The sequence below is a fragment of the Magnolia sinica genome, chromosome 16 (genome assembly GCF_029962835.1).
Source record: "Magnolia sinica isolate HGM2019 chromosome 16, MsV1, whole genome shotgun sequence".
Taxonomy (NCBI): domain Eukaryota; kingdom Viridiplantae; phylum Streptophyta; class Magnoliopsida; order Magnoliales; family Magnoliaceae; genus Magnolia; species Magnolia sinica.
In genome coordinates, this window is record NC_080588.1 from 70495894 (window position 1) to 70522982 (window position 27089).

Here is a 27089-nt window from a genome sequence, read left to right on the forward strand (position 1 = left end):
CGGTGATATCGTTTATGAAAACGCGATATTTTAAAATCTACCAATATTATGAATATATCGGTTTTATATTATCGCGAGATTTCGAAAACTCAGTCATTGTTGTCACGCTGCGTGTTGGCTGTCCTTTCCGTTGTAGAACGGACGCAGTTTACGTGCGACCCGGATCCAGCAAGGTGCGTGTGGCCCTAACAGTGGAGATTAAGTGCGACCCGGATCCAGCAAGGTGCGTGTGGCCCTAACAGTGGGACCGACCTCAATTCATGTGTTGTATATCCACACCGTCCATCAATTTTGCCAACTCAAGTGGACCACACATTAGTGATTGGCCATCGAAGTTTTGAATCAAGCTGCTATTTGTATTTTCCATCAATTTTTCAACACTTATGGATACTTGAACCCTTGACCGGGTGTTGAAACTCCGAAGAGTCTACCACCGGAGCAAGAGTAGGGATCCACCTTATCAACAGGTTGGATGGCAAATAAACATTACATGGACTTAGAAAATTTTAATGGTAGGCATTCAATGACCACTGTTTCCTGCGGTGTGGTCCACCTGGAAAAACGGATGGACGGCTTGGATATATAACACATACATTGAGGTGGGCGCACCCACCTGAGTCAACGGTCGCACCTAATGGGCCTTTGGCTAAAGGTGGGATCCCTAACTGTGGGGCCCACCTTGATGTATCTTTCTTACATCCGCATCATCCAACCATTTTGTAATCTCATTTTAGAGCAAGATCCTGGAAATAAAGCAGATCCAAATCTCATTTGGACCACACTGCAGGAAAAAGCAGTGATTGAACATTAAAAATTACTTCCGGTGGGCAACAAAAGTTTTGGATCAATCTGATATTTGTGTGGTCACTCTTTCTAACCTTTTTGATGGAAAATAAATTCACGGTGGCCTCCAAAAAGTTTTTAATAGTGGGGATTCAATTACCATTGTTTCTTGTGGCATGGTCCACCTGAGATTTGAATATGCATCGTTTTAAGAATCATGACTAAAATGAGCTATCAATATGTATGGACGGTGTGGATGTAAGTACATGAATCAAGGTGGGCCCTACAGTTAAGTATCCACCACCTCGCTAGGATCAGATGAGTCGTGGTACAGCTTAATGGGGGAGGCTGGGCCCCACCTAGATGTATTTGTTATATATCCACGTCATCCACCTGTTTTCCATTTCCTTTTAAGGCATGGTATTAAAAATGAGGCAGATTCGAATCACGTTGAGGTCTGCATGAGCCACTCTCCTTATCATGGCTTGCAATTACAAGATGTTAAAGACATTTTCCTACTAGTTCTTTTCCTAGTGCCAACATTGGATCCTGCTTAGGACCCATCATAGGGGGTCGAGTTGAAGGATAGGGTCAAGCAGGAACCCTCGCAAGTTGTGTTTCTGCCGTACCTACAAATTGAATTGTTTCATCCATAGTCCTGACTGGGTACATCTGAACTCGGTCATGAATTATCGATCGTAACCCACCTATAAATCGTGCTACCTTCTATAACTCAGATTCTGACTGATCGTTTCGTGTTGCCAACCGCTGGAATTCTTCAGTATAATCTGTGACAGTTCAATTTTCTTGTCGGTAATTCTGGTGTTACTAGAATAATATTTGCTCATAATCACTGGGAAAAAATCGTGATCGAAGAAGACGTCTCATCCGTGGCCATGATAAGATGGGCACCTTGTTTTGGCGGGCTTGTGAGAGTTGTAATTGCTCCCACCATGCAGAAGCACCAGATTTTAATTTAAACGCTATCAATTTTACCTTCTTATGATCTGGCACGTCCATATAATCAAAATATCTCTATATTCGGCTAGCCAATTGAGGAAATCTTTTATGCATAATAAACCATTAAAACTATGAAGTTCATCCTTAACTCGATAGTATCTTTTAACACGATCTAGATGATTGCTTCCATAGATTGGTCGTCGGGCAAAACCTTCATTATTGTCCTCGTCGCTAGAACTTGAATCATCTGGTGTAGCCATACGATTTTCCACTAGTAGTACTCTACGAAAATCGGAATTGTGTCGTACAGCAACCACGGGCGGTGGAGCAACCATAGGTGGTGGAGCACCGTATAGGGCTCGGGGCAGAAGTAGTGCATCCACAAGACAGTCGAGGGTTACCTGCAGCCCTTGCATGGTCAACTGACTCTCTTGGTGGAAAACTTATATTCTTTCCACAAGATCACGAATCCCTAAATCACTATCCACAGGATTTTGGTTCATACCTTCGTTGTTTGTCATCGGCCCAAGGGAAATTTGTTGAGGGTCAAATATTGCATATTAGACCCCAGTTATTGCTTGGATTTACGAACATAATATCGTTTAATGGCCCGCTTTAATCATGCTTGTGATGCAGAGTGTATTTACGAGTATGGACTGAAAAGAAAGCTTAAAGCATGGATTTAACGCTCTGATGACACTAAAGGCAAGGGACGGACTCCAGGGGACCAAGATTGACGGAATTACATGCCAGGGATCTGCGAAAATCGAGAAACTGAAGCTTAAGCGGCCTGAAAGTCAGCCAGAATGCAAGATCACTGGGTTTCCATCATCTGTTTGGCTCGAAACTTCATACATGGCTCGAGGACCAAAAAATAACCGTACACGTTAAATTTCAGCCATTGGATCCCTCTAGAAGTGGCCCAACGGACAGATCAGCCCATAAATCAGTGATTTGGGGCCCGCCTGGTATCTGAAAATGCTTCAATTTTGTTCTCAACACCTTAAATGGAGTGACACATCAAATGGACGGAGCGGATGTCTCATGAACATCACAGTGGAACCTACATATACAGTGCGTGTACATAGTGTACACGCACCGGTTGTGCACCAGACGGTCAGCCCTGTCAAAGACGGGCTACCTCGTCTTCTTCTTATGCAGGGACAGCGGATGGATGTTGTCCGTCCGTTTTTGGCTAGTGGGCTCTACTCATCATCTGGTTCGATGATCTGAACCGTCCATTGCATCAAGGGGGTAGGTACAACCCTCACCAAGCTCACCTTTTGGTCCCATGCACGTGTACGCACATGAATTGTCAGAGAACGCAAGATGAACGGCGGAAGAAAAACTGCAGTGGACTGCATCAAAACTTGACAAAAAACTAGTCCATTTTGACCAAAATTTTGAGAGGAATTTGATTAACGGGGTGGATTTCATCAAAAGCATCACTGCGAGGCCCACTGAACACGTCAGCACCATGACGTGCGAATGGCGTGCGTCCGTGAAAACCAGAATTTTCAGGGAGTTGCATGGCCCAAATCACAATATTTTCGATGATCTGAACCGTCCATCATGTAGAGGACCCAAGAAAGTCCTAAGGGACGATGTTTCTTTGGAATTTGAGCGAGGAAAGTGGCGAATTTTGAAGCCTCGAACTTGGTTGCGAAAAGACTTTCGCTGCGCGTGCGATAGCTTTCCAAATCCGATTTCCACCACTCCAGCCACTCTAGCAGCTATAAAAAGAGTTCCAAAACGTGAAGGAGGGCATTCAATCTGGAGGGATCGACAGCTTGGATGTGAAGCACAGGAGAGAGAGAGAGTTTATTTGTTTTTCTATTTTTATTTGGTTTTTTTTCTTCTTCTTTTCTTTTCTTTTTGAGATTTAGTCTAATCATGTTTATGTGTGGCTAAACCTCTTAGCTAGGGCTAAGAGGTGAAGCTTGTAGCAAGATGGGAGACTCTTTGCTTGTGCCTTTTGTTTAGATTAAACTGATGTTGATTTTGGTTTAATTAAGGGAATGTTTTTAGTTTTTAATGGTCTGTTGTAATTAAAATTACAATGGGTCTGCGATTGCTTTGAGCATGTTCCTTTACCTTTTATGTTTATGATGTCAGGAAGCCCTGTTGTTCACCATCGTCTCCTGGGCATGGTCAGATGACGATACCCTTCCTAACCTTTATGACATGTTGATTGGTTGGTAATTAGTTTATTTCTGTTGTTTGCTTTGTCTCCTGGGCATGGTTTGGTGATGGAATCCATTCTAATTCATATACCTTTCATCTATTTAAATTATATCAGAGGAAGTTCAGTTTAATTTCCATGATTTTTTGAAGCAGGCATAAGATCTCCCTGATCTCTACAAGTGGATCCTCTGAATCCCTAATTTCTTATCTCTGATTTCTCTTAAGTTTTACATTAATCTCTCACCATTATTCATCAATTTATATTTGATTTAGATTTCATCTTAGGCTAGTTCTATTTCTACCTAGTTTCAGATAACGTATAGGTTTCAGTCCCTTGGGATTCGACCTCGGTCTTATCGAGTTTATTACTACATCACAACCCTGCACTTGGGGAGTGAACAAAATCCTCGCTCTGATAACAATTGACGCAGGGATGAACGTGATGAGGTTGAACATCGTTTCCCTCAAGAGGATAACTATTCTGAATCCACAGAATTTCTCTAAACTCCTCACAGAGGCTTCTCGAATCCACGAGAAAGAAAGCAAGTAAAATAGAAAATAAATTCTATAACAATCAAAATTGATTAATGAATTAAATAAATGAGTTCACAACCCTTTAAATAGGGGTACCAAGCAATGTGAGAGAAATTAGAATTAAACTACAACTAAAACTCTTCGAATTCGCAACTTACTATTTATAGACGGTCGTGATGTCTACTAGTGCGCAAGGTTTTCGGCCAAAAATAGTAAGTGTCCTATTTGGCTTCACCAAGCTGTTCTCCTAATTATTCTAAGCACTTTTCATATTGGACACAACTCCTAATGCCCAACGGATGAAGAGTTATAATCAAACTAAAACTTACTATTTATAGTAAAAACGGAATTAAAATAGGGAAACGACCGTTGATCCTGGGGTATTTCGCAAATCTAGCTTGCGTAACCTGGCATAGTTGAGTTAGTTGGCTAAATTAGCTCGTTCTACCGCAAAATCATATATTTTACGCCTAATAACTCATTCTGGATTGTGAGATACGCCCAATTTAAGGCCTGACAGTCCGGATCACTTCTATCGTCCCAGGACTTTTCTTATCCATCTTAGCCATGAAACTGTCCACGACCCGGTCTACATCAGTCCCCTCCATGTCAAAAGAACTCGTTTTGCTCTGGTTCATGATACTCGGCCAGGTCCAAGACGTTGAGAGTCCATGAGATCGCCATGTTATCTAGAAGATCAACAACATAAGCGTTGTCATTGATATTTCGGATGATTGAGATGAGTCCAATCTTCTTATTCTTCAACTTGTTGTACGTCCCGGTCAAAAAACTCTCTTTGCGCAGATGAACCATAACGCAGTCGCCCACCTCGAACACTTTTTGTCGTCGATGCTTGTCCGCTTGTTCCTTGTATTTCTCGTTCGAGGCATCTAGCTTGGTCTGTACTTCCGCATGAATGCCCATGATCCTGTCTGCCATATGTTCTACTGCAATGCTCGTGCCTGGGAGCTTGTACAGAGAGACAAAGTTAAGCGTGTGATGAGGCACTTATCTGTAGATAATCTGGAATGACGATTTTCTTGTCGAGCGGTTCATCATGTTGTTGAATGCAAACTCTGCTTGAGACAAGGTCAAATTTCACTACTTTGGTTTCTCTCCTGAAATACAGCAAAGGAAGTTTTTCAACGTGCGATTCACAATCTTGGTCCACCTATCAGTGTATGGGGGGTAGCACCGCTGAATTGAAGTCGTGTATCAAATCGAGTCCATAAAGTCCGCCAAAAGTGGCTAATAAACTTCATGTCATGATCAGAAGTAATGGTCTTCGGGGCCCCATGTATCCGTACGACCTCCCTGAAGAATAAATTCACCACGTATGTTGCATTGAGGGTCTTCTTGCATGGGATAAGTGCGCCATCTTGGAGAAACGATCTACCACCACGAACACCGAATCCATGCCACGTTGTGTTCATGGGAGACCAAGCACGAAATTCATAAATAAATCCTCTCAAGGACCATTAGGCACAGGTAATGGGGTGTAGATGCCCGTATTCTGAGATTGCCCCTTGGAAATCTGACAAACATGACAACGTTGTACCACTTTTTCCACATCATGTACTAATTGCGGCCAGTAATACTACTCTTCCACAAGAGCTCGCGTCTTGTCTCGCCCAAGGTATCCACCGAGGTCATCTTCATGTATCTCTTGAATAATCTGCTCTCTCAGAGAACTTTAGGGGGTGCATAATCGATTCCCATTGTAGAGGAAACCGTCTAGTATATGAAGGTCACTGGGGTGACCTTCTTGGTACTTCACCCAAGAATCTTTAAAGTTCTCGTCCTCAGCATATAGCTCCTTGAGACAGTTGAAGCCGACCACCTCGTTGCTCATCGTAAAAAGTAGTGATGCACGACGGATAAGTGCATCAGCCACCTTATTCTGCTACCCTAACTTGTGCTTTAGAACGAATGTGAATTCCTGTAAAAACGCAACTCGTCTAGCATGCACACGATTCACGTTAGTCTGATCATTAATAAACTTTAATGCTTAATGGTCAGTGTACGGAACAAATTCTCTTTGAATCAGATAATTCCGCTAATGTCGCAGCGCCTGAACAACTGCATACAACTTAAGCTCATACGTCGACCACTTCTTTCGGGATTTGCTGAGCTTCTCGCTGTAAAAGGCTACCGGCCTACCTTTTTGTGATAATACTCCTCCAATTCTAACGTATGAAACGTCACACTCTACTTCAAATAGCTTGTCGAAATTAGGAATCACTAAAACCGGTGTTGTGGACAAATGGTGCTTGATCTCATGAAAGCCCTTGTTAGCTTCATCGGTCGACTGAAATAGTCATTTTTTCATGCAATCTGTAATAGGCACGACTATTGTGTTAAAATTTCGCACGAATCGACGATAGAAAGTCGCAAATCCGTGAAAACTCCTCACCTCATGAATGTTTGTCGGGATCAGTCATTTCTTAATGGCTCGTACCTTTTCATCGTCCACACGGATACCTGTGGACGTTACAATAAATCTTAGGAACAAGAGGTTATTCGTTAAAAAACTGCACTTCTTCAAGTTGAGGTACAACTTGTTAATATATAGGACTTGCAGCACTTATCTGAGATGTTTCCTATGCTCCGTTTCATCCTCACTATATATCAGTATGTCATCAAAATATACTACCATAAATCGGGCAGTAAACGGTTTTATAACTTGATTCATCAAATGCATAAAAGTACTTGGTGCGTTTGATAGGCCAAAGGGCATGACCAGCCACTCATACAACCCTTCCTTGGTCTTGAATGTCATTTTCTACTCATCACCGAGTCATATACGAATCTGATGGTACCCGATCCTTAGGTCTAGTTTAAAGAACACCTTAACCCTTTCTAGTATATCGAGCATATCGTTCAACCATGGTATTGGGAACCGATATTTGATGTTAATTTTATTAATTGCTCAGCTGTCGACACACATACCCCAACTTCCATATTTTTTTGGTGTTAATAATGCTGGTACGACACATGGGCTCATGTTCTCTCTTAAAAGACCCTTACGGATCAATTCCTCCACTCTCCCCTGAAGTATCTCATACTCATTCGGACTCATCCGATAATGAGGGCAGTTGGGCAAGCTAGCTCCAGGGATGAAGTTTTTGTGATGTTGGATGTCCCTCATGAGGGGTAATCCATCAGGTAAATCTTCATGACAGACTTCTTTGAATTCGTTTAGCAAAGGTCTTAAACTTGGAGAAATGTTTGAGGGTTCCGATTCCTCGTCCTTCACTACTACCGCGTATACCTCGCCAGTTTCCTTGGATTCATATATGAAATCCCGAATGGTTAAGAGGGAACTCTCCTTCGCTTTAGAGACTTTAGGGTGATTCTCTGGTGTCATAGGGAAAAGGATTATTTTTCGACTATCATTAACGAATATGTAGACATTGTCTCGTCCTCGATGGGTTGCATCACAGTCTGATTGCCAGGGTCGACCAAGTAACATATGACATGCTTTCATGTCGACTACATCATAAAGTATTTGATCCCTATAATTTTTACCAATTGAAAACGAGATAATGCATTGTTCAGTTAGTTTGGTCTTGTTCACCTTTTTTATTTAGCCAATTGAGTACGGGGAAGGATGTTTTGTCGTTTGTAGTTGCGACTTGTCTACCATCACTCTTGAGACGATGTTCTCGCTACTACCACTATCTATGATCACATCACAGACATTTTCGTTGACAGTGCACCGCGTACGAAATATATTGTGTCGTTATGGATGTAATTCTTTTCGTGGAGTATGCCGTAATCGCCTCACAACTAGAGACTCGCCACAATCCTCACCCATTAATTCATCACCATCTGTTATTTCCTCAGTGGCTTATTCATGTTCATCAAAGCTAGAGTCTTCTTCTGCGGCCTCACATTTAGCGCTCCCTTCGTTTATGGTCAAGTGTGCCGCGGGATGTTGAGGACAGTTGTTTGATAAGTGACCCAGTTAGCCACAACTATAACAATTGTTCGACCTTGGCCGAGCATAAGGATTTTGAATCCTACTCAGGCCCATTGTTGTGGGTGCTACACGTTGAGGTCTGGATGAACCGCTCCTCGTATCACGGCTTGCAATTGCAAAAGGTTGAAAACGTTCTCCTACTAGTTCTTTTCCTCGTGCCAGCACTGAATCCTGCGTGGGACCCATCATAGGGGGTCGAGTTGAAGGATAGAGTTAAGCAGAAACCCTCGCAAGTTGCATTCTACCCTACCTGCTAATTGAACTGCTTCATTCATGGTCCCTACTGGGTACATTTGAACTCGATCCTAAATTATCTGTCACGACCCACTTATAAACCGTGCCACCTTCTGTGACTCAGATTCTGACAGATCGTTTCGTGTTGCCAACCGCTGGAATTCTTCAGTGTAATCTGTGATAGTTCAATTTTCTTGTCGGCAATTCTGGTGTTGTTGGAATAATATCTGCTCATAATCATTAGGAAGAAATCGTGATCGAAGAAGACGTCTCATTCGTGGCTATGATGAGATGGGCGCCTTATTCTGATGGGCTTGTCAAAGTTGTAATTGCTCCCACCATGCAGAAGCACCAGATTTTTATTTAAACGCTATCAATTTTACCTTCTTATGATCTGGCACGTCTATATAATTAAAATATCTCTCTACTTCGGCTAGTCAATCGAGGAAATCTTTTATGCATAAAAATCATTAAAACTATGAAGTTCATCCTTACCTCGATAGTTTCTTTCAGCACGATCTATATGATCGCTTCCATGTATTGGTCGTTGGGCAAAACCTTCATTATTGTCCTCGTCGCTAGAACTTAAATCATCTAGTATAGCCCTACGGTTTGCCACTGGTAGTGCTTTATGAAAATCAGAGTTGTGTCGTACAGCAACCACGGATGGTGGAGTAACCATGGGTGGTGGAGCACCGCTTAAGGCTCGCGGCGAAAGTAGTGCATCCGCAAGACGGTCGAGGGTTGCTTGTAGCCCTTGCAGGGTCAATTGACTCTCCTGTTGGAAAACTTCCATTCTTTCCACAAGATCACAAATCCCTAAATCACTGTCCACAGGATTTTGGTTTATACCTTCGTTGTTTGTCATCGGCCCAAGGGAAATCCTCGCTCTGATACCAATTGACGTAGGGATGAACGTGATGAGGTTGAGCACCGTCTCCCTCAAGAGAATAACTATTCTGAATCCACGAAAATTTTCAAAACTCCTCATAGAGGCTTTTCGAATCCACGAGAAAGAAAGCAAGCAAAATAGAAAGTAAATTTTATAAAATTCGAAATTGATTAATGAATGAAATAAATGAGTTCGCAACCCTTTAAATAGGGGTACCAAGCATTGAGAGAGAAATTAGAATCAAACTACAACTAAAACTCCTCGAATTCGCAACTTACTATAAATAGTAAACTTATTATTTATAGACGATCATGATGTCTACTAGTGCGCAAGGTTTTCGGCCAAAAATAATAAGTGTCCTATTTGGCTTCACCAAGCTGTTCTCCTAATTATTCTAAGAACTTTTTGTGTTGGACACAACTCCTAAAACGTAACGGAAGAAGAGTTATAATCAAACTAAAATTTATTATTTGTAGTAAAAACGGAATTAAAATAGGGAAACGACCGTTGATCTAGGGGTATTTTGTAAATCCGGCTTGTGTAACCCGGCATAGCCGGGTTGGTTGGCTAAAGTAGCTTGTTTTATCTCAAAATCATATATTTTACGCCTGATAACTCATTCCAGATTGTGAGATACGCCGGATCTAAGGCTCGACGGTCCGGATCACTTCTATCGTCAACCGGGCCTTTTCTTATCCATCTTGGCCATGAAACTGTCCACCAGGCGCTCTACATCAATCTACCTAATTTTTGAACCATGCCCTAAATGATCTGAAATACGGATGGACGACGTAGATATACCACAAATATATCGTTGTGGGCCCAAGATGAGGGCCTTGCCGACTTTTAGTTGTTACCCCTTCCTCACCTAATCCGCGCCCACCTTTTCCGACTCACCGCGCAAACTCACCACTTTCCTCCGTTTACAAATACCCACCACCCCTTCTTCGAGTCCAGAACTCTTCTCACAATACCGAAACTCTAGAAAAAAAGATTTTTTTTCCATGTCTTCTCCTCAAAACGAGCTCGTCTTCGACAACAACGCGGCATCGACACTCCCCATACGTGAAATCCCTGGCAGCTATGGTATTCCTTTCATCAGTGCAATCAAAGACCGTCTCGACTACTACTACAACCAAGGCCGAGATAATTTCTTCAAGATCCGAATGCAGAAATACGAATCAACGGTCTTCCGATCCAACATGCCACCAGGACCCTTCATGGCCAAGGACCCACGAGTCATCGTCCTCCTCGATGGAAAAAGCTTCCCCGTCCTCTTCGATGTAACCAAAGTCGAAAAACGCGACGTCTTTACCGGCACTTACATGCCCTCCACCTCACTCACCGGCGGCTACCGAGTCCTCCCCTACCTCGACCCGTCCGAACCCAACCATACCAAAATCAAACAGCTCCTCTTCTTTCTACTCTCCACCCGTTGTGACAAATTCATACCAGAATTCCACACAAGCTTCAGCACCCTCTTCGATAATCTCGAAGCCGAGATTTCTACGAATGGAAAAGCCGATTTCAATGCTCTAAATGACGTTACATCTTTCAATTACCTTTCGCAGGCGTATTTCAGTGTAAACCCTTCTGATACTAAGCTCGGCTCCGACGGACCTACGATCTCCGCGAAATGGCTTTTGTTCCAGCTTCATCCATTGATGACTCTGGGACTGCCGAAGTTTGTGGAAGACCTCCTTCTCCATACATTCCATCTTCCTCCATTCCTCGTGAAATCCGATTATAAGAAGCTCTACGATTTCTTCTACGGGGCCTCAACTAAGATTCTAGACGAGGCGGAGAAGTTGGGAATCAAAAGAGATGAAGCATGCCATAATATCCTCTTCGCGACGTGTTTTAACACATATGGTGGGATGAAGGTGTTATTCCCAGGTATATTGAAGTGGATCTCTATTGCGGGACCTGAGCTGCACAAGCAGCTTGCAGATGAAATCCGGTCTACCGTTAAATCCAACGGCGGGCACGTAACGTTAGCGGCTATTGAGCAGATGCCTTTAACGAAGTCCGCTGTTTATGAGGCTTTGCGGATCGAACCACCAGTTATGTTCCAGTATGGGAAGGCGAAGAAGGATCTGACTATCGAGAGTCATGATGCAGCGTTTGAGGTCAAGAAAGGGGAGATGATTTTCGGATTTCAGCCATTTGCGACGAAAGATCCAAAGATTTTCAAAGATGCTGAGGAGTTTGTTGGGAATAGGTTTGTTGGGGATGGCGAGAAGCTGCTGAAGTACGTGCTTTGGTCGAATGGGCCAGAGACAGAGAATCCAACGGTGGGAAATAAGCAATGTCCTGGGAAGGATTTTGTGGGGTTGATTGGGAGGCTTCTGGTGATTGAGTTCTTCCTTCGTTATGATACGTTTACAGCTAATGTTGGGACTCAGCTGTTAGGGTCGTCGGTGACGGTGACGTCGTTGACGAAGGCCACCTGAAAGTTGTAATGTTGCCGGAAATGTGGTGGGTGTGTCAGTTTCCGGTGTTTGGTATTATGGTTTCTCCGTCTCTTTGTTTCATATTGTTGGTTTCTTGTTAGTTGTTAATAAACAGTGACAGAATAGTAAAGTTGTATACGTTGCCTTAAACAATTTTTGTAATACCAAGCAGGGCCCTGTAGGACCCACTGTGATCTATGGGTTTTATCCATGCCGTTCATCCATTTATCCAGATCATCTTAGTTTAGGATCCTAAAAATGAGGCAGATCCAGGTGGACCACAGCACAGGAAGCAGCGGAAATAATGACGCCCACCGTTGGTGAAACCTTACTAGAGCGTACCGTTATTTCTATTTGCCATCTAAACTGTTCATAATATCATAAAAGCACGGATGAAGTGAAAGTACAAATTTCAGCTGGATGAAGTGAAAGTACAAATTTCAGCTTGATCCAAAACTTCTGTGGTCCCAGGAAGTTTATAATGGTAAGAGTTCAATAACTACTGTGTGGTCTACTGAAATTTAGATCTGCCTCGTTTTTTCGTTAGAATCTTAAAATGATCTGTAACAATGGATGAACAGCGTGGATAAAATCTATACATCACGTTGGGCCCATATCCCCTGCATGGACCGAAATGCCCTTTTGTAGTGCGTAAGAGGCACGCCCTAGGATATAAATTCAACGGTTACTGAGGGCTTTCATCACTTTTTTTTTTTTCCTGAGTGCGTATACTCTGTTTCGTGGAAACAGTGAGCGGCTGAATCCAGCTTTATTATTGGTCCACACGTCACTGTAATTGCCACGTCACTAGTTTTATTAAATATGTCTTTCTGAGTGCGGATCTCTGCTGCGTGGAAACAGTCAGCTTTATTATTTGCCCACGTCACTGTAATTGCCACATCACCAGTTTTATTAAATATATTCAAAAAATTACATTTCACGGAAAGTCTAACAGAAACGGTAGATTGCGTACTGTGTACAGTACGCTGTTATTGTACTGAGTAAACTCAGTTGGGCTCACCTTGTATGTATGTGGTCTATCCATGCCGTCCATCCGTTTTTCCATCTAATTTAATGGGTTGAGCCCAAAATTGAAGTATATTCAAATATCAAGTGGATCATACCACAGTAAACAGTGGGGATAATGATTTCCACCGTTAAAACCTTGCTAGGCCCCACAATGGTGTTTATTTGTCATCCAACATGTTTATAAGATCATATAGACATGGATGAAGGGAAAACACAAATATAAGATTGATCCGAAACATTTGTAACCCCCTAGAAAGTTTCAACAGTAAACCTTCAATTCAACTGTTTCCTATGGTATGGTCCATTTGAACATTATATATCCTTCATTTTTTGTCTCGAGCCCTAAAATTATCTAGTAAAATTGATGGACGGAGCAGATAAAATACATAAATCATGGTGGACCCCACAGAATTTACTTAGTACGCCAAGCGTAGCGAGTTACTCCCTGGGCAATCCGCTTCCTTCCCTTTGGGGATTCAGCGCATGGGTCGAGTAGCAAGCCTAGCAACTAAAGTGATGTCACCTAGTTACGTGGGGCCCACCATAATATATGTTTTGTATCCGCATCATCCATTCATTTGGAGAGATCATTTTATGGCATGAGCCAAAGAATGAATCAGATCCAGAACTCGCGCGAACCCCACCACAGGAAACAGTGGAGAGAGTCATACCCACCATTAAAAACTTGGTCACAAAAGTTTTCATTGAAGCTGATATTTGTGATTTCCCTTCTTTAATGTTTGTGTTAACTTAAGTTCAATCATGATTTTTATTTAAGTTTCCATCTGGGGATTCAATGCCCAAGTTGAGTAGCTAGACTCGCTACTAAAGTGACGTCACCTAGTTATGTCAGTCCCACCATAATGTATGTTTTGTATCCACATCATCCATTTGTTTGTAGATATCATTTTAAGGCATGAGCCAAAGAATGAATCAGATCAACTCGAGTGGATCCCACCATAGAAAATAGTGAAGAGAGTATGCTCACCTTTAAAAACTTAGGGCCACGAAAGTTTTCGATCAGGCTAATATTTGTGTTTCCACTTCTTTAATGCTTGTGTTAACTTATGAACAGGTTGGATCTCAAATAAAAGTCATGGTGGACCTTAGGAAGGCTTCCACGGTGGACGTCACTCTCCTCACTGTGGGTGTCCACTCCAGCTTTGGACCTGCCTCATTCCTTGGATCATGCCCTAAAATGATCTCTCCAAATGGATGGACAATGTGGATACAACACATACATCATGATGGGCCCCACAGAACTTGGCGGTGCCACTTCAGTAGCGAGTCTAGCTACTCAACCTATCGGTTGCTAATCCGCCTCCAAGTTCTTTCTTCTAAAATTTAATTAGGCCATGTCATCTCACGACAATTTTATACGATTAAAAAAATATATATTTACAAAATCTGCTTGATTAACAAGGAATATTATCTACGACTCATGATGAGTGATGTCCGTAGGATCCTCACCGTGGGCCCACCTTGATCTATGCATTGTATATCTACTCCATCCATCCATTTTCTCGTATTATTTTAAGACTCGATCTGAATCGGTACTTATGATTGGGTCAGACTCAGTCTGGATTAGTCTAGGCCAAACCTGGACTTGAATCAGGTTAGGCATGTTGAACTTGGTACCAAGTCAGGTCAAGTTCGGGTCAAGCCTATTTCAAAACCGAATAGAGTCGGGTAAGCCCTAACTCGATTTGAATCAACTCGATGCCCACCTCTAACCATGATGGTTTTTTTTATCCACACTGTTTATCTATTTTGCTCACTTACATCAGGGCAAGAGTCTAAAGATAGATAGATCGATGTCTCAAGTGGACCACACCATAGGAAAAGTGGTGATTGAACACATACCATTATAAACTTCGTAGAGCCCAATTAATGTTTATTTTCCATCCAACCAACTGATAACTTCATAAGACATGGATGAAGAGTAAATAAATATATCATCTTGATCTAAAACTTTTGTAACTCCCAATAAGTTTTAATCTTTTAATCATCCATGTTTCTTATGGTGTGGTCTACCTAAGATTTGGATCTTCCTCAATTTTGTGCTCATGAACTACAATGATCCGTAAAAATGGATGGATGGCGTGGATAAAATACATACATCATGGTGGAGCCAATAGAGCTTTTCTAGGATCCTTACTCTTGCTCCAATGTTAGACTCTCCAGAGTTTCAACACCCAGTCAACGGTTCGAGTATCCATACGGCGTGAGTGTGTGGGGTGTGTGTACGTGTGTTAAAAAAAATAGAGCTTTCCAATAGCACATAGTATTGTAGTTGGTAGTATATGCTACCAGTGTCCCCTTTTTCAAAGCCACTTGTATGAGCAAATAGTCAGTGGCTCAAGTGGGCAATACTATAATGTTTTCTAGAAAATCAAATGGACCAAAAGGTGCCTCACCCCATTTTAGGCCACAGGCTGAAAAAATTAGTTCTATCTATAATTCAGGTTGACCACATGATTGTAGACAGTGTATAAACAATCCTCACCTTCCAAATTATTTCCATTAGTCTGGCCCAAGTGATTCATGTATCAGTATGATTTTTGGCAAAATGCTTTTTTTATTTTTTAATAATCTAGTTGTTGAAGTGGATTTTGATACAAATATAATGTTTGACCCTTTAAAATGAATGGTGGACATCTCTCTCCTAACTATTTCCTTTAGTGCGTATCTCTAGGCTCAATATGGGACTTAATAGCCAATGATTATAGTAGATATTACATAAACATCACAGTGGACCCTGGAAAAATCAAGAGTCACGCCCCATACAAATATATATATATATATATATATATATATATATATATGAAAATGGTACTACAAGGTTGAGCACACATAACCTTAATATAAGGTCGAGTCGTGTCTTAGTGTGAGCTGTTGGATGATAAACATTCAAAATTCGCGATGTGACGGGAAGATGTGACAACCTCTCGGGGAAGCTTAATGTGATAGGAAGCTAGTTAGGGCCCACCATCATGCTGTGAGAAATCCACACTGTCCATCTGTTTTTTCATGTCACATTAGGATATGAGACAGAAAGTGGGGTAGATCCAAAAATAACATGGGTTCACGACAAGAAATAGTGAGGAATGGATTTCTGCTGGTGAACATTGGTGGGGTTATAGAAGTTTTGGATTGGGCTAAAAATTTTGTATTTTCAGTTCATCCTAGTAAGAATGACCCTGTGAACTGTATGGATGGCATATAAGAATGATGGTAGACCTTAGGAAGGTTTCAATAGTAGGCATTTAACTACTCACATTTTCTTGTTGTGCGGCCTAGTTGAATTATAGATATACCTCATTATTTTTCCCACGTACTAACATGACCAGAAAAAATAAATGAACGTGGTGGATTTCTCATAAACATTATAATGGGCCCACCTATCGGTATAGATAAAAATTCCTTGCTGTTTTCATGGGGGGTGTATTAGCTGCGGCTCAGGCCTGACCCAAGACGATGCGGCTGTTATTGTAGGCCCACATTAACGTATGAATTTTATATCCACTCCACCCATCTCTCTTTATAGATCATTATAAGATATGATTCAGATCCTGAAGTAGATCCAATTCTCTGGTGGACCAAACCATAGTAAAAGGTTGTGATTGACAATTAATGGGCCACTTATATTTTGAATGATGCTGATATATTTTTGTAACTTACTTCATTCGTTTATATAACTTATCAACAGGTTAGATGGAAAATAAGCATGATGTAAATGTTACGGTGGGCCATGGGAAGTTTTTAATGGTAGAGTATTCAATCACTACTGTTGCGGATGGTATGGTTCACCTTAGAATTGAATCTTCTTTAATTTTGGAATCAGGACCTAAAATTGTCTTCCAAAATAGATGGACCATGTGGGTACACAATATGTAGATCAAGTTGGGGCCCATGTAACACCCCGTACTTTTGATACTCGGGTGTTACCTTTTAAACCCACGATTAATAAAACTCGAGCCTTGTCTACGGAATGACTTGACTTAACACACTACAGGGTAGGATTTTCCAAGCAGCTTTGAGATAAACCGCTGCAACTCAGGAGACTCAGCTTATACCTCACACCAATCAAAGAGGTAAGTGGGATTGAAAAACTTAAGCTTAATCAGTTTTTGAAACCATATGTGTTAACAGTACTCTGGAAACCCACTTTGTGTTTATCTATTTACAAAACTGACCATACATCCACCCATATGCATGGTTAGATTGCTAACCATAAAGCTTTCGTACTTTTAACAAGTCACCTGATCGTCCATCAGGTTTGGATCCGCCAAATGGACCATCCGAATATTAGGATGAATCGGTCGTTGTGAAGATCTTCGGGTTTAAGTCCCAACTACCTGGTAACTTGTCAATTGGAGGTGTACAAATGTTATTTTGAATTACGGAGTGTGCAAGCCACTAAAGGAGCATCTTGGACATTCTTGGGAGATCGGGGTCCAAATTGGACTAAGAGAAAGAGCATGAAAAATAAAGAATGCCTGCCAAAATTCAAGAAATTTGGACGGCGCACTTTGACGTAATGGACGTCGGAAGCTGGTTGAGAAATGAATGGCAAGATAGTAAATATTCATGAATGTAATTAGATATTACCGTTGAAGCTAAAACATACCGTGCGGCCCACCCGATCAACAGATCTGCCCCATTTTTGGACCTTAATCCTAGTAGAGCATGTTAAAAACAATGAACAGAGCGGATCGTACAACTACAGGTAGTAAAGTGGACTTCTCAAAAAATATCTCAATTCATTCAAATTTCTACGTGCATAGGATTTGACGGTAAATACCATTTAATGCGTTAACAGATCGTGCGGCCCACCTAAAGTTCGGATCTACTTCAAATTTCGGGCCGTGGGTTAGCACGGCGTGCCAAAGACGGTGAATGGAGTAAATCTTCTGAAAGATCATCACAGGTGGACCCTCATCTATTTTAAACAACCACGCAGAAATCTGCATGTTGTAACAGCAGAGGCAAATGGGAATTTACGGAATTAGCACCACATGTTGGCTAGTGGTGTGGCTCATTCAAAACTCAGATACATCCCATATTGTGGCCGCTAGCCTAACATTACCTTACAAAACTGATGGAAGGAATGGATTTCCTAAAAAAAAAAATACCATACTAGTTGGCTCCTGAAAACAAATGGAAGGGAATCGTTCCCTGACCATTTGTCCGTTCTATCACGAATGAACGGAAGGCGAACAGACCGCTGAAAGTTATGGGGAGAGCCGCGTCGATTGGAGTTCCTATGTGTAATGTTAGCTCTCTCTCTCAAGCCAAAATAGCTAAAACGCCGCATTTATCCATTTTGAGAAAAAATAGAGCAACCACTGACGGCCGTCGCTTGGGGATGGGCAAGACCAATCTCAGCCCTTGGATCTCCATCCCCTTGCCTATAAATGGGGAGCTCAGCCCTTCAGACTTCACACGGAAAGAGAGTTGAGAGAGGAAAGAGTCAGAGAGAGAAGAAAGAGAGAAAACAGAGAGAGAGAGAGAGAAGGGAGGAAGAAGCTGAGGGTGTTGGGTGTGTGCGTGACCACCCAAGTTCGGGTCGGACCCAACTGTGGAAGGTAACCTCTCCCCTCCATTTTTGTTGAAAAGAAACTCTAGAAAATCCGTACTAAGCTCCATCACACCACACGTTCATGGCTTGATAAGCACCCATCAGCAGGGACTGAACGCATGGCCTAGGACAGGCTTTGTTTGAGGCCAAAAATAGCCTGCGCACAAGCACTGTTTTAAGGTCGAGCATGGCCGGAGTTCGGGCCCTGTTTGGGGCTAAAACACGGCATGTAAATGGCCCTAGTTGGGGGTTGAAACGCTGTGTAGTAGCAGCTCACAAACAAAGCTCTGTTGAACTACAACGCGGACTGTTACTAGCCTGTTAATGAGGATGGAAATGACCCTGTCTCGGGCCATTTTTGGTCGGGGAAGGTGGTGGCCACCATGCCACTTGTCAAGTATTAAAGTGGGTCGAAAAACGACCGGAGAAGAGCCGCGTTTGGGCCGGAAATCAGGTCGGAAATGACCTCCAAAAACTAAAATAGCTTGGCTGTGAATGTTGACAATGGAAGAATTAAAAACAAACCTGGGCCTCACCAAAGTTCAGCTGGGCCTCACCAAATGCAGGTGGGCCTCACCAAAAAGCTGGTAGGTTGCCCTGGTTAGGGACCCTGAACAAATGCTAGTGGACCCCACGCTGCACTAGCAGGTGGGCCCCACCCTACCACGGTTGGTGAACCGTGTATGTGGCCCCACCTTGGTGTTGTAGCTCATCTGGGCCATCCGCTAGGAGACATAAGTCCCTGACATTTTTTATATACATATGTTTGAATTGATATATTTAATATTATATTTGTGCATACCCTGAGATCATGTGTTCCATCCCAGCCGTCTATCCACTTGACGGCTTCACCCACACATGTGGCACCACCTCTGAATACATGCATCCCTCCCACGCACGTGGTGCAGATGAACTGTATCTAGGCCGTCCATAAAGGAAGTCGGACCCTGGCCTTTCAAATATATATATATATATGTGTGTGTGTGTGTGTGTGTGTGTGTGTGTGTGTGTGTGTGTGTGTGTGTGCATACATGTACCATGCCAAGTACTGTCATCAAATATCTAGACCGTGTGTGTGTGTGTGTGTGCATACATGTACCACGCCAAGTACTGTCATCAAATATCTAGACCGTCCATCACTGGATGTTTCCAGGACGTGGCTGCATGGGAGAAAAAGAAAAGAAAATATAATAATAATATATATTCAAGTACATATACATGCACCTGTACGGGCATGAAGATGTAAATTATTATATCTCATATGCATGAGGCATGGTGCATGTGGATTTCACCCAGGATCATTCATCCATGGGAGTCCAGTGATGAACATTTGGAAAATATATGTAATATAATATATAAAGACATATAAATGCATACATGTACACCTGCACATGCATGCAAACTTTAATTTACATTACATAAGATACCTCTGGTATATGAGAACCATCAAAGCAACATGAGGTACAGGGATTGTATCATGACCGTCCATCATGGACTCCAACGCTGGACCTTTTATAACATATGCACGTGGTGAGCCCATGTGGGACCCATGCTGATATCATGCTCAATAAGTATCAGATGCATGTAATATATATAGTATTTAAATATCAGAAGGATGTGATGTACATATATAATATTTGAATATCAGATGCATGATATAATATTTTAATATATCTTAGATGCATGAGACGTTAAATATTTATATATTAGATACGTGTGGTTGGCCCCATGAGGGACCCACCTGACACTTATGATGAATCCAGACCATCCAAGGTCTGGACGGAGCCACCTTAAAACATTTATTTCATCCACACCGTTCACCCGCCATGGCGTATAGGCCAGTCCCACTTGGGTCAAATTCGGACTCAACACTTGGACCCAAATTGGGCCCAATTCGGCCTACAGTGGTGAGCCAAATTGGGCTACCCTACTTGGGTAAATAAGGTGGGCCTAAAGCCTAGAAGGCCTTAACTTCCCTTAAGACTCTTTCTCCCCCACATTAGTAGACAAAAACATGGAAGTGCTTGACCAGGTATAAATGGTGATTTTAGGGGACTCGTTTAGTGACCTCAGGCCATAAAAAGACTCGGGCCAAGTTCGAGAACACTACCATACAGGTGATGACTTTCTCCTTGGGCTTTCCATTTCTAAATTAGCTAAACCTAGTTGTACTAGATCACCATTATTGTGATACTTGCCCACATGCTAGTTAATCCTTGATTACTATTCACATGACTTGGTAATATATCCTCATTAGTTATTTCATGATGCTTCCTTTCATGCCTTATATGAAGTCATATATTGTCACATGTTAACATGATTTGCTTCTGTACATAACCTTTTTATGCTACACATGGAGGATACTCTGATTGTATGCAAGCCACACTTGGGATGTAATTAGACAAATGTGTAGGAAATCGAGACCTTGAACTAGTGTCATTTTGATCAAGGTATCCTATTAGAACATCCCAAGGTGGAGGACCTCATGAGCCGAGGATGGTGGTAATGGGACACTATTCTTGAGCTGTCGGCCTACGCTGGGTGATGAGCCCCCTGTAGTGACCATTGAGTTGCTTAAATTGGCTGATTGTAACTGGATTAATAATGATTGGCTAATCATGCATTCATAGCATATTGGCGACGATAGATGGCTATTCTGGATGCTTTAGCACGTACCCTAGAGATGTTGGGGTATCGTTTCGCTAGCTCTCAAACCATCGACTATCGGCCCCTGTTCCGACTGGATGATCATTCCCAGGTCGATGATTGCATGGGTGACGAGCCCAAGTCCGACTAGATGTGCATCCCCAGGTCGATGTGCATTCATACATACATGCATCTAATAAGACCGCATATTGCCTGTTTTGGATTACTTCTTATTTTCCTTTTAACTATGTTTGCTAAGGCGGCGATGTGTAATCTTGAGGAGAATTCACACTGAGCTGGCCACTCATCCATCAATTATCCAACCGTACAGAGTATGCAGGGATGAATGTAGAAGACGTCAGTGCTGACCTAGAAGGTGCGACTATGGAGCCCGAGGGAGAATACTGTGATGACGAGCCGTATCAGGACGTAGCGACGTATTTTGGAGTTAATCAGTAGTTTGATACTTTAATTTTGAAAACTTATAAAGATTTTGTAACTAAGACCCCCAGCTGAGCGGGTCAAATATTTGGGCTCTTATGAATATACATACTTCCTTTGGCTATCACATTCTGAGTTTACATTCCGTTATTTCTCTGATTGATTAACTCCTGGATTTCTGAAAACGAGTCTCGTACTCAGGTCTTAAAAATCGGGGCGTTACAGCCCACGATGAGGGATGCACTGTCGTAGGTTAGGCCAAGGCCGCACCTAATCTGTTCCCTTTCACAAGAGGTGGATTGGCCGATGTACCTCACACTAACTATATAACTGCTGTATTGACGTCAACAAGTTCTGTGGGTCTAATCACGAGGTATGTGTTATATCCAAACCGTTCATCCATTTAGCAAGCTCGTCTTAAGGCTTGAGACGAAAAATAAGACAGATCTAATTACAAAGTGGACCACGTTGCAAAAAGTAGTGGGGGAGTGAACGTCTTCCATTGAAACCCTTTTTGGGGTCACAGAAGTTTTGGATCAATATGAAATTTGTTTTTCCTCTTCATTCAGGTCTTTGTAACCTTATGAATAGATTGGATGGAAAATAAACGTTATGGTGGGCCCTACAAAGTTTTTAATAGTGAAAATCATTATCTTCGCTACTATTTATGGTGTGGTCCAAATGATCTTTAGATATAATTCATTTTTTGGATAATGCTCTAAAATTATCTCTAAAATTAGATGAACGGTATAGATATAATAAATACATCACTGTGGGGCCCATAAAACTTTGATCTCTTTTGAACCGTTCGTACAACTCGGAGCTCGAGGGGCGTTAGTGCTCGTCTTTGCACCACACGTACTTATAGCAGCTATATAGCTAGTGTGAGTAGGGGTGTACATCGAGTCAAACAAAGTCGAGTTGGCCTTAACTTGACTCGGTTCGAACACTGGTTGACCTCAATTCGAACTCGGCTCGGCTCGGTCCTCGAGATTGAAGAATTCACACGCCAAAGATCCGAGAAAATCAAGTAATTAACGATAAAGATGCCTAAAAATCGCCTTGAATGCAAGATCACAGGGTTCCCACCATCCGTTTGACATGAAACTTTATATCTAGCCTGAGGACCATAAAGTAACCGTACATGTAAAATTTCATCCATTGAATCTTTATAAAAGTGGCCCAATGGACAAATCAGCCACTAAATCACTGATTTAGGGCCCACCTGATTTCTGGATACGCCTCAGTTTTGGACTCAACCACTGAAACTAGATGGGAAAGCGGATGGACGGAACGGATTATCAAAAGACATCAAGGTGGGACCCACTTCACGTGGCTAATGTACACAGCAGGCGTACGCCCACTATGCAATAGACCAACCAGACCGGTTAACAGACCGCTGACTAAAAGAATTTTAAAAATTCTTCTTCTTCCCGCTGCTGTTCACACCCCAAGTGCAGGGTTGTGATGTAGTAATAAACTCGGTAAGACCGAGGTCGAATCCCAAGGGACTGATACCTGTACGTAATCTGAAACTAACTAGAACTAAAATTAGACTAAGATGAAATCTAAATCGATTGTAATGTGAAGATTAATGGTGAAATAATTATCTAAAATTTAAAAAATTTAAAGGTCGGAAACTAGGGTGCCAAGGATCCACTTATAGAGATCAAGGAGATCTACGCTTGATTTATGATCTCAACTGAACTTCGAGTCCCATCTTCATCCAGTTGGAAGATATACCATGAAAATCAAATCTGAACTTCTTTTGACCTAGTTTTCAAGAGATAAGACAGATGAAAATTAGAGTAGATTTCATCACAAAACCATGCCCATGAGACAAAGTAAACAACAGAATTAAACCAATCCACATCTAATCTAAGGAATGTATGAATGTTAGGAAGGTTTCCGTCATCCAACCATGCCCAAGAGACGATGGTGAACAACGGGGTTCCCAATTTCACAAACCCTATAATGCAAAGGAAATACTCAAAGCCATCACAGATCTATTGTAATTTCAGTCACAACAAACCATTAAAAACTAAAGGCATTCATATTAATCAAACTAGAATTAACGTCAGTTCATCACATGCATCCAAGCCGTAGGATCAACTCCATCACACCACAAGCTCCACCTCTTAGCCCTAGCTAAGAGGTTCAGCCCAACATGAATGGACTGGATCCAAAACAAACAAAATAAAAAGAAAAAAAACAAAAACTACCTTCCTATCTCCCTGTCTCACGTTCCACGTTGAAGCCCCCCCAAAACCAAACTTTTTTTCTTCTCCCTCTTTCTTTTCTCTCTTATAGCGTCTATTGACCGTGGCTGGGTCGGTAGAGTGCATAACAAGCAAGTCGGTGAAGCTTCCACAGCTCCTTTCGCAGCTACGTGCGAAGCACGAACGCGGAAGCTCTTACGCGGGCTGCCGGTGGGGCCCATCTTATATGACGTTTGCGAAATCCATGCCATCTATCATCTTCTCCTCGAAATTTCGACCAGATATGGAGAGTTATAGTTGTCTGTTGATGCGGCCCACTGAGACAATCAGGTTGTAATGGCAGCTGAACGATCTTCTTGCGATCGCTGATACGATCCTGTGAATGTACATGGCCGCCAAATATCAGCATGAATTTGATTAGTTTTGCTTCCTCTACCTGATGGATGACTCGGATCAAGCCTTTACTACATGATGGTGGCCCACAACGAATGGATGCAGCCTCAGTTGCGAAACAGAGTCGACGCATGTCAACTCTGTGAAGTGTGATGGCCCACTGATTGCTGTCAGATGGAAGATCCATACCGTTTATTGAAATCTACTCGAAAAACCATTCGGGCATGGTGGTTTTTGAATTGAATTCCGTGTGGCCCACAATATCTTCTACTCCGCTGTTCATCCTGCATTTAACAGTTAGGATTCTGCAACATCTTACATGGTCTCAAGAGGCCACCTTGGTGAGGTAAATACCCCACCTATGCACACAATGGACGGTCCCGATTGATGATATGTATGAGGAGTGGGGCCCACTAGTGAGAAACGGACGCACAATGGGAGGACGCTGTGTCCTTTCTTGAGTTGGAGAAGATGGAGTCGGTCGGCGTTAGCTGACCAATTTTAAGAAATCTAGTGCACGGCTAGTGCACTTGTGCACCGTGCACATGTGATATACATGAGATCCTATGGAAATGTTCATGAGAAATCCGCTTCGTCCATCCATATTTTCAACTCATTTAACGCGTTGAAACCAATTTTGAGGCATATTTAGTTAGCAGGTGGGCCCCAGATCGCTGATATGGGGGCTAATCTGTCCGTTGGGCTTCTTCTAGAGGGATCCGATGGATGAAAATCGACATGTACGGTTCATTTATGGTCCTCAGGCGATGTATGAAGTTTCGAGCTGAACGGATGGTGAGAACCCTATGATCTTGCACTCTGGACATCTTTCAAGCCACTTGAGCTTCAGTTTCTCGATTTCCTCGGATTTCTATCGTGTATATCTATTGATCTTGGTCTCTTGGAGTCCGTCCCATGATTTGGTGAATTTTTGGCACTAAATCTCAGCTTTAAGCACCCTTTTTCAGTCCCAGCTCGTAATTGCACCCTGCATTACAAACGCGATTAAATCAGACCATTAAACAGTATCATGTTCGTAAATTCGAGTAATAATTGGGGTCTGATATCCAATATTTGACCCTCAACAGCTGCGCAACACAAAACGTGAACAGAGACTTACGGTTAGGTCCTTGTGGGCCATCATCTTGATCCGACGGTCTGATCCGGACCGTCCATTAGAATTACACGGGACCTTTAATCACGACCTAGGTGAAACATATTCCAAGATACAGCTAGGATCGGATTTCAACTGTTCAAACGCAAGATGGACGGCAGAGTAAAAGATCCTATGAGCCGCATCGAAAGCACTCCAAAAATATCCATTTTCGACCAGAATCTTGAGCCGCATCCAATGGACGGAGTGAATTTCTCCTTCGACTTCGATCATGGGCTCCATCAAGCATCAGCGCAAATCAAGTTTCGCGGGCTGCGCATGTCCGTGAAAGCCGGACGATCCGGCATGATGGGCCACCAAACAGGGGATCAAACTGATGATCCAGACCGTCCGAATTGAGGATATGAAGATTTCGACCCTGCCTATGTTGTTGGATCTCGTGGAATAGATGATCATTCGTCCCGGATTCAGTTCAAATGCAAGATGTTGTTGCATTCTTTGCTGCATAAAACAGAGTTTGCACTGTTCATTTTTCTGCGAATGGGCGTGCGTAAAGAAGGTCAATGACCAACCTAGCATCTCTTTGATGCTATAAAAGGGGGAGAAAAGGGGAGAGGAAGCATCAGCCATGGAAGGAACAAGGAGAGCAAGAGAGAGAGGACGACCATATGTAAGAGTGCTTTTTTTCCTCATTTTCTGTCTTAATTCTGTTTATTTTATGTTTTTTTTCGTCTCTAAGAGTTTTTAGTTAATCATGGTCGTGATTGGCTAAACCTCTTAGCTAGGGCTAAGAGGTGAAGCTTGTAGCGTGATGGGTGTGTTCTGTTGCTTTGATTCATGTTGATAAACTTCTTTGATTCTAGTTTGATTATAAGATCTACTTTCAGTTTTTACTGGTTTGTTGTGACTTAAATTAAAATGAATCTGCGATAGCTTTGAGTATGTTCTTTTCTTTTTGAGATTTTGATTTTAGGAAATTTTTTTGTTCACCATCGTCTCTTGGGCATGGTTGGATGATGGAATCCTCTCTAAGTCTCACAATTCTCTCAGACTAGTCATGGATTGGTAAATTTTATTGTTTACTCTATCTCATGGACATAGTTTTGTGATGGAATCAATTCTATTTCTTATACCTTTCATCCATTGAGAACTATGTCAAAGGAAGTTCAGTTGTGAACTTTAATGAATTATCTTCCAACTGGATGAAGATAGGATTTTAAATCCAGTTATGTTTATGAATCATGCATAGATCTCCCTGATCTTTACAAGTGGATCCTTGGAAACCCTAGTTTCCCACCTTTGAATTTTATAAGTTTTAGTTTAATAATTCACTATTATTCTTTTAAACTCCCCTGATTTAGATTACATCTTCTTCTAGTTCTAGTTCTGGTAACTTTCAGATTACGTATAAGGTTCAGTCCCCATGGATTCGACCTCGGTCTTACCGAGATTATTACTACATCGCAGCCCTATACTTGGGATGGTGAACATATATCCAAAGAACGAGTTAAATCTAAAGCTCCAGTGGAACTCAGCACAGAAAACAATGGGACAGTGACGCCCACCATTAAAAACTTCTTAAGGCCACGAAAGTTTTAGATCAAGCTAATATTTGTGTTTTCCCTTATTTCATGTCATTTTTAA

General features: G+C 42.1%; 1 protein-coding gene across 1 annotated transcript; it reads left to right on the forward strand.

The window, feature by feature from the left end:
- Positions 1-10522: 10522 nt before the first annotated feature.
- Positions 10523-12158, forward strand: LOC131229324 (allene oxide synthase 1, chloroplastic-like). Its single transcript, XM_058225254.1, has one exon. It carries the CDS (start codon positions 10574-10576, stop codon positions 12020-12022), a length of 1449 nt encoding a protein of 482 aa, XP_058081237.1. The 5' UTR covers positions 10523-10573; the 3' UTR covers positions 12023-12158.
- Positions 12159-27089: the final 14931 nt, after the last annotated feature.

Coding starts and splice junctions, on each gene's coding strand:
- LOC131229324 (XM_058225254.1), top strand. CDS start 10,574: ATGTCTTCTCCTCAAAACGAGCTCGTCTTCGACAACAACGCGGCATCG.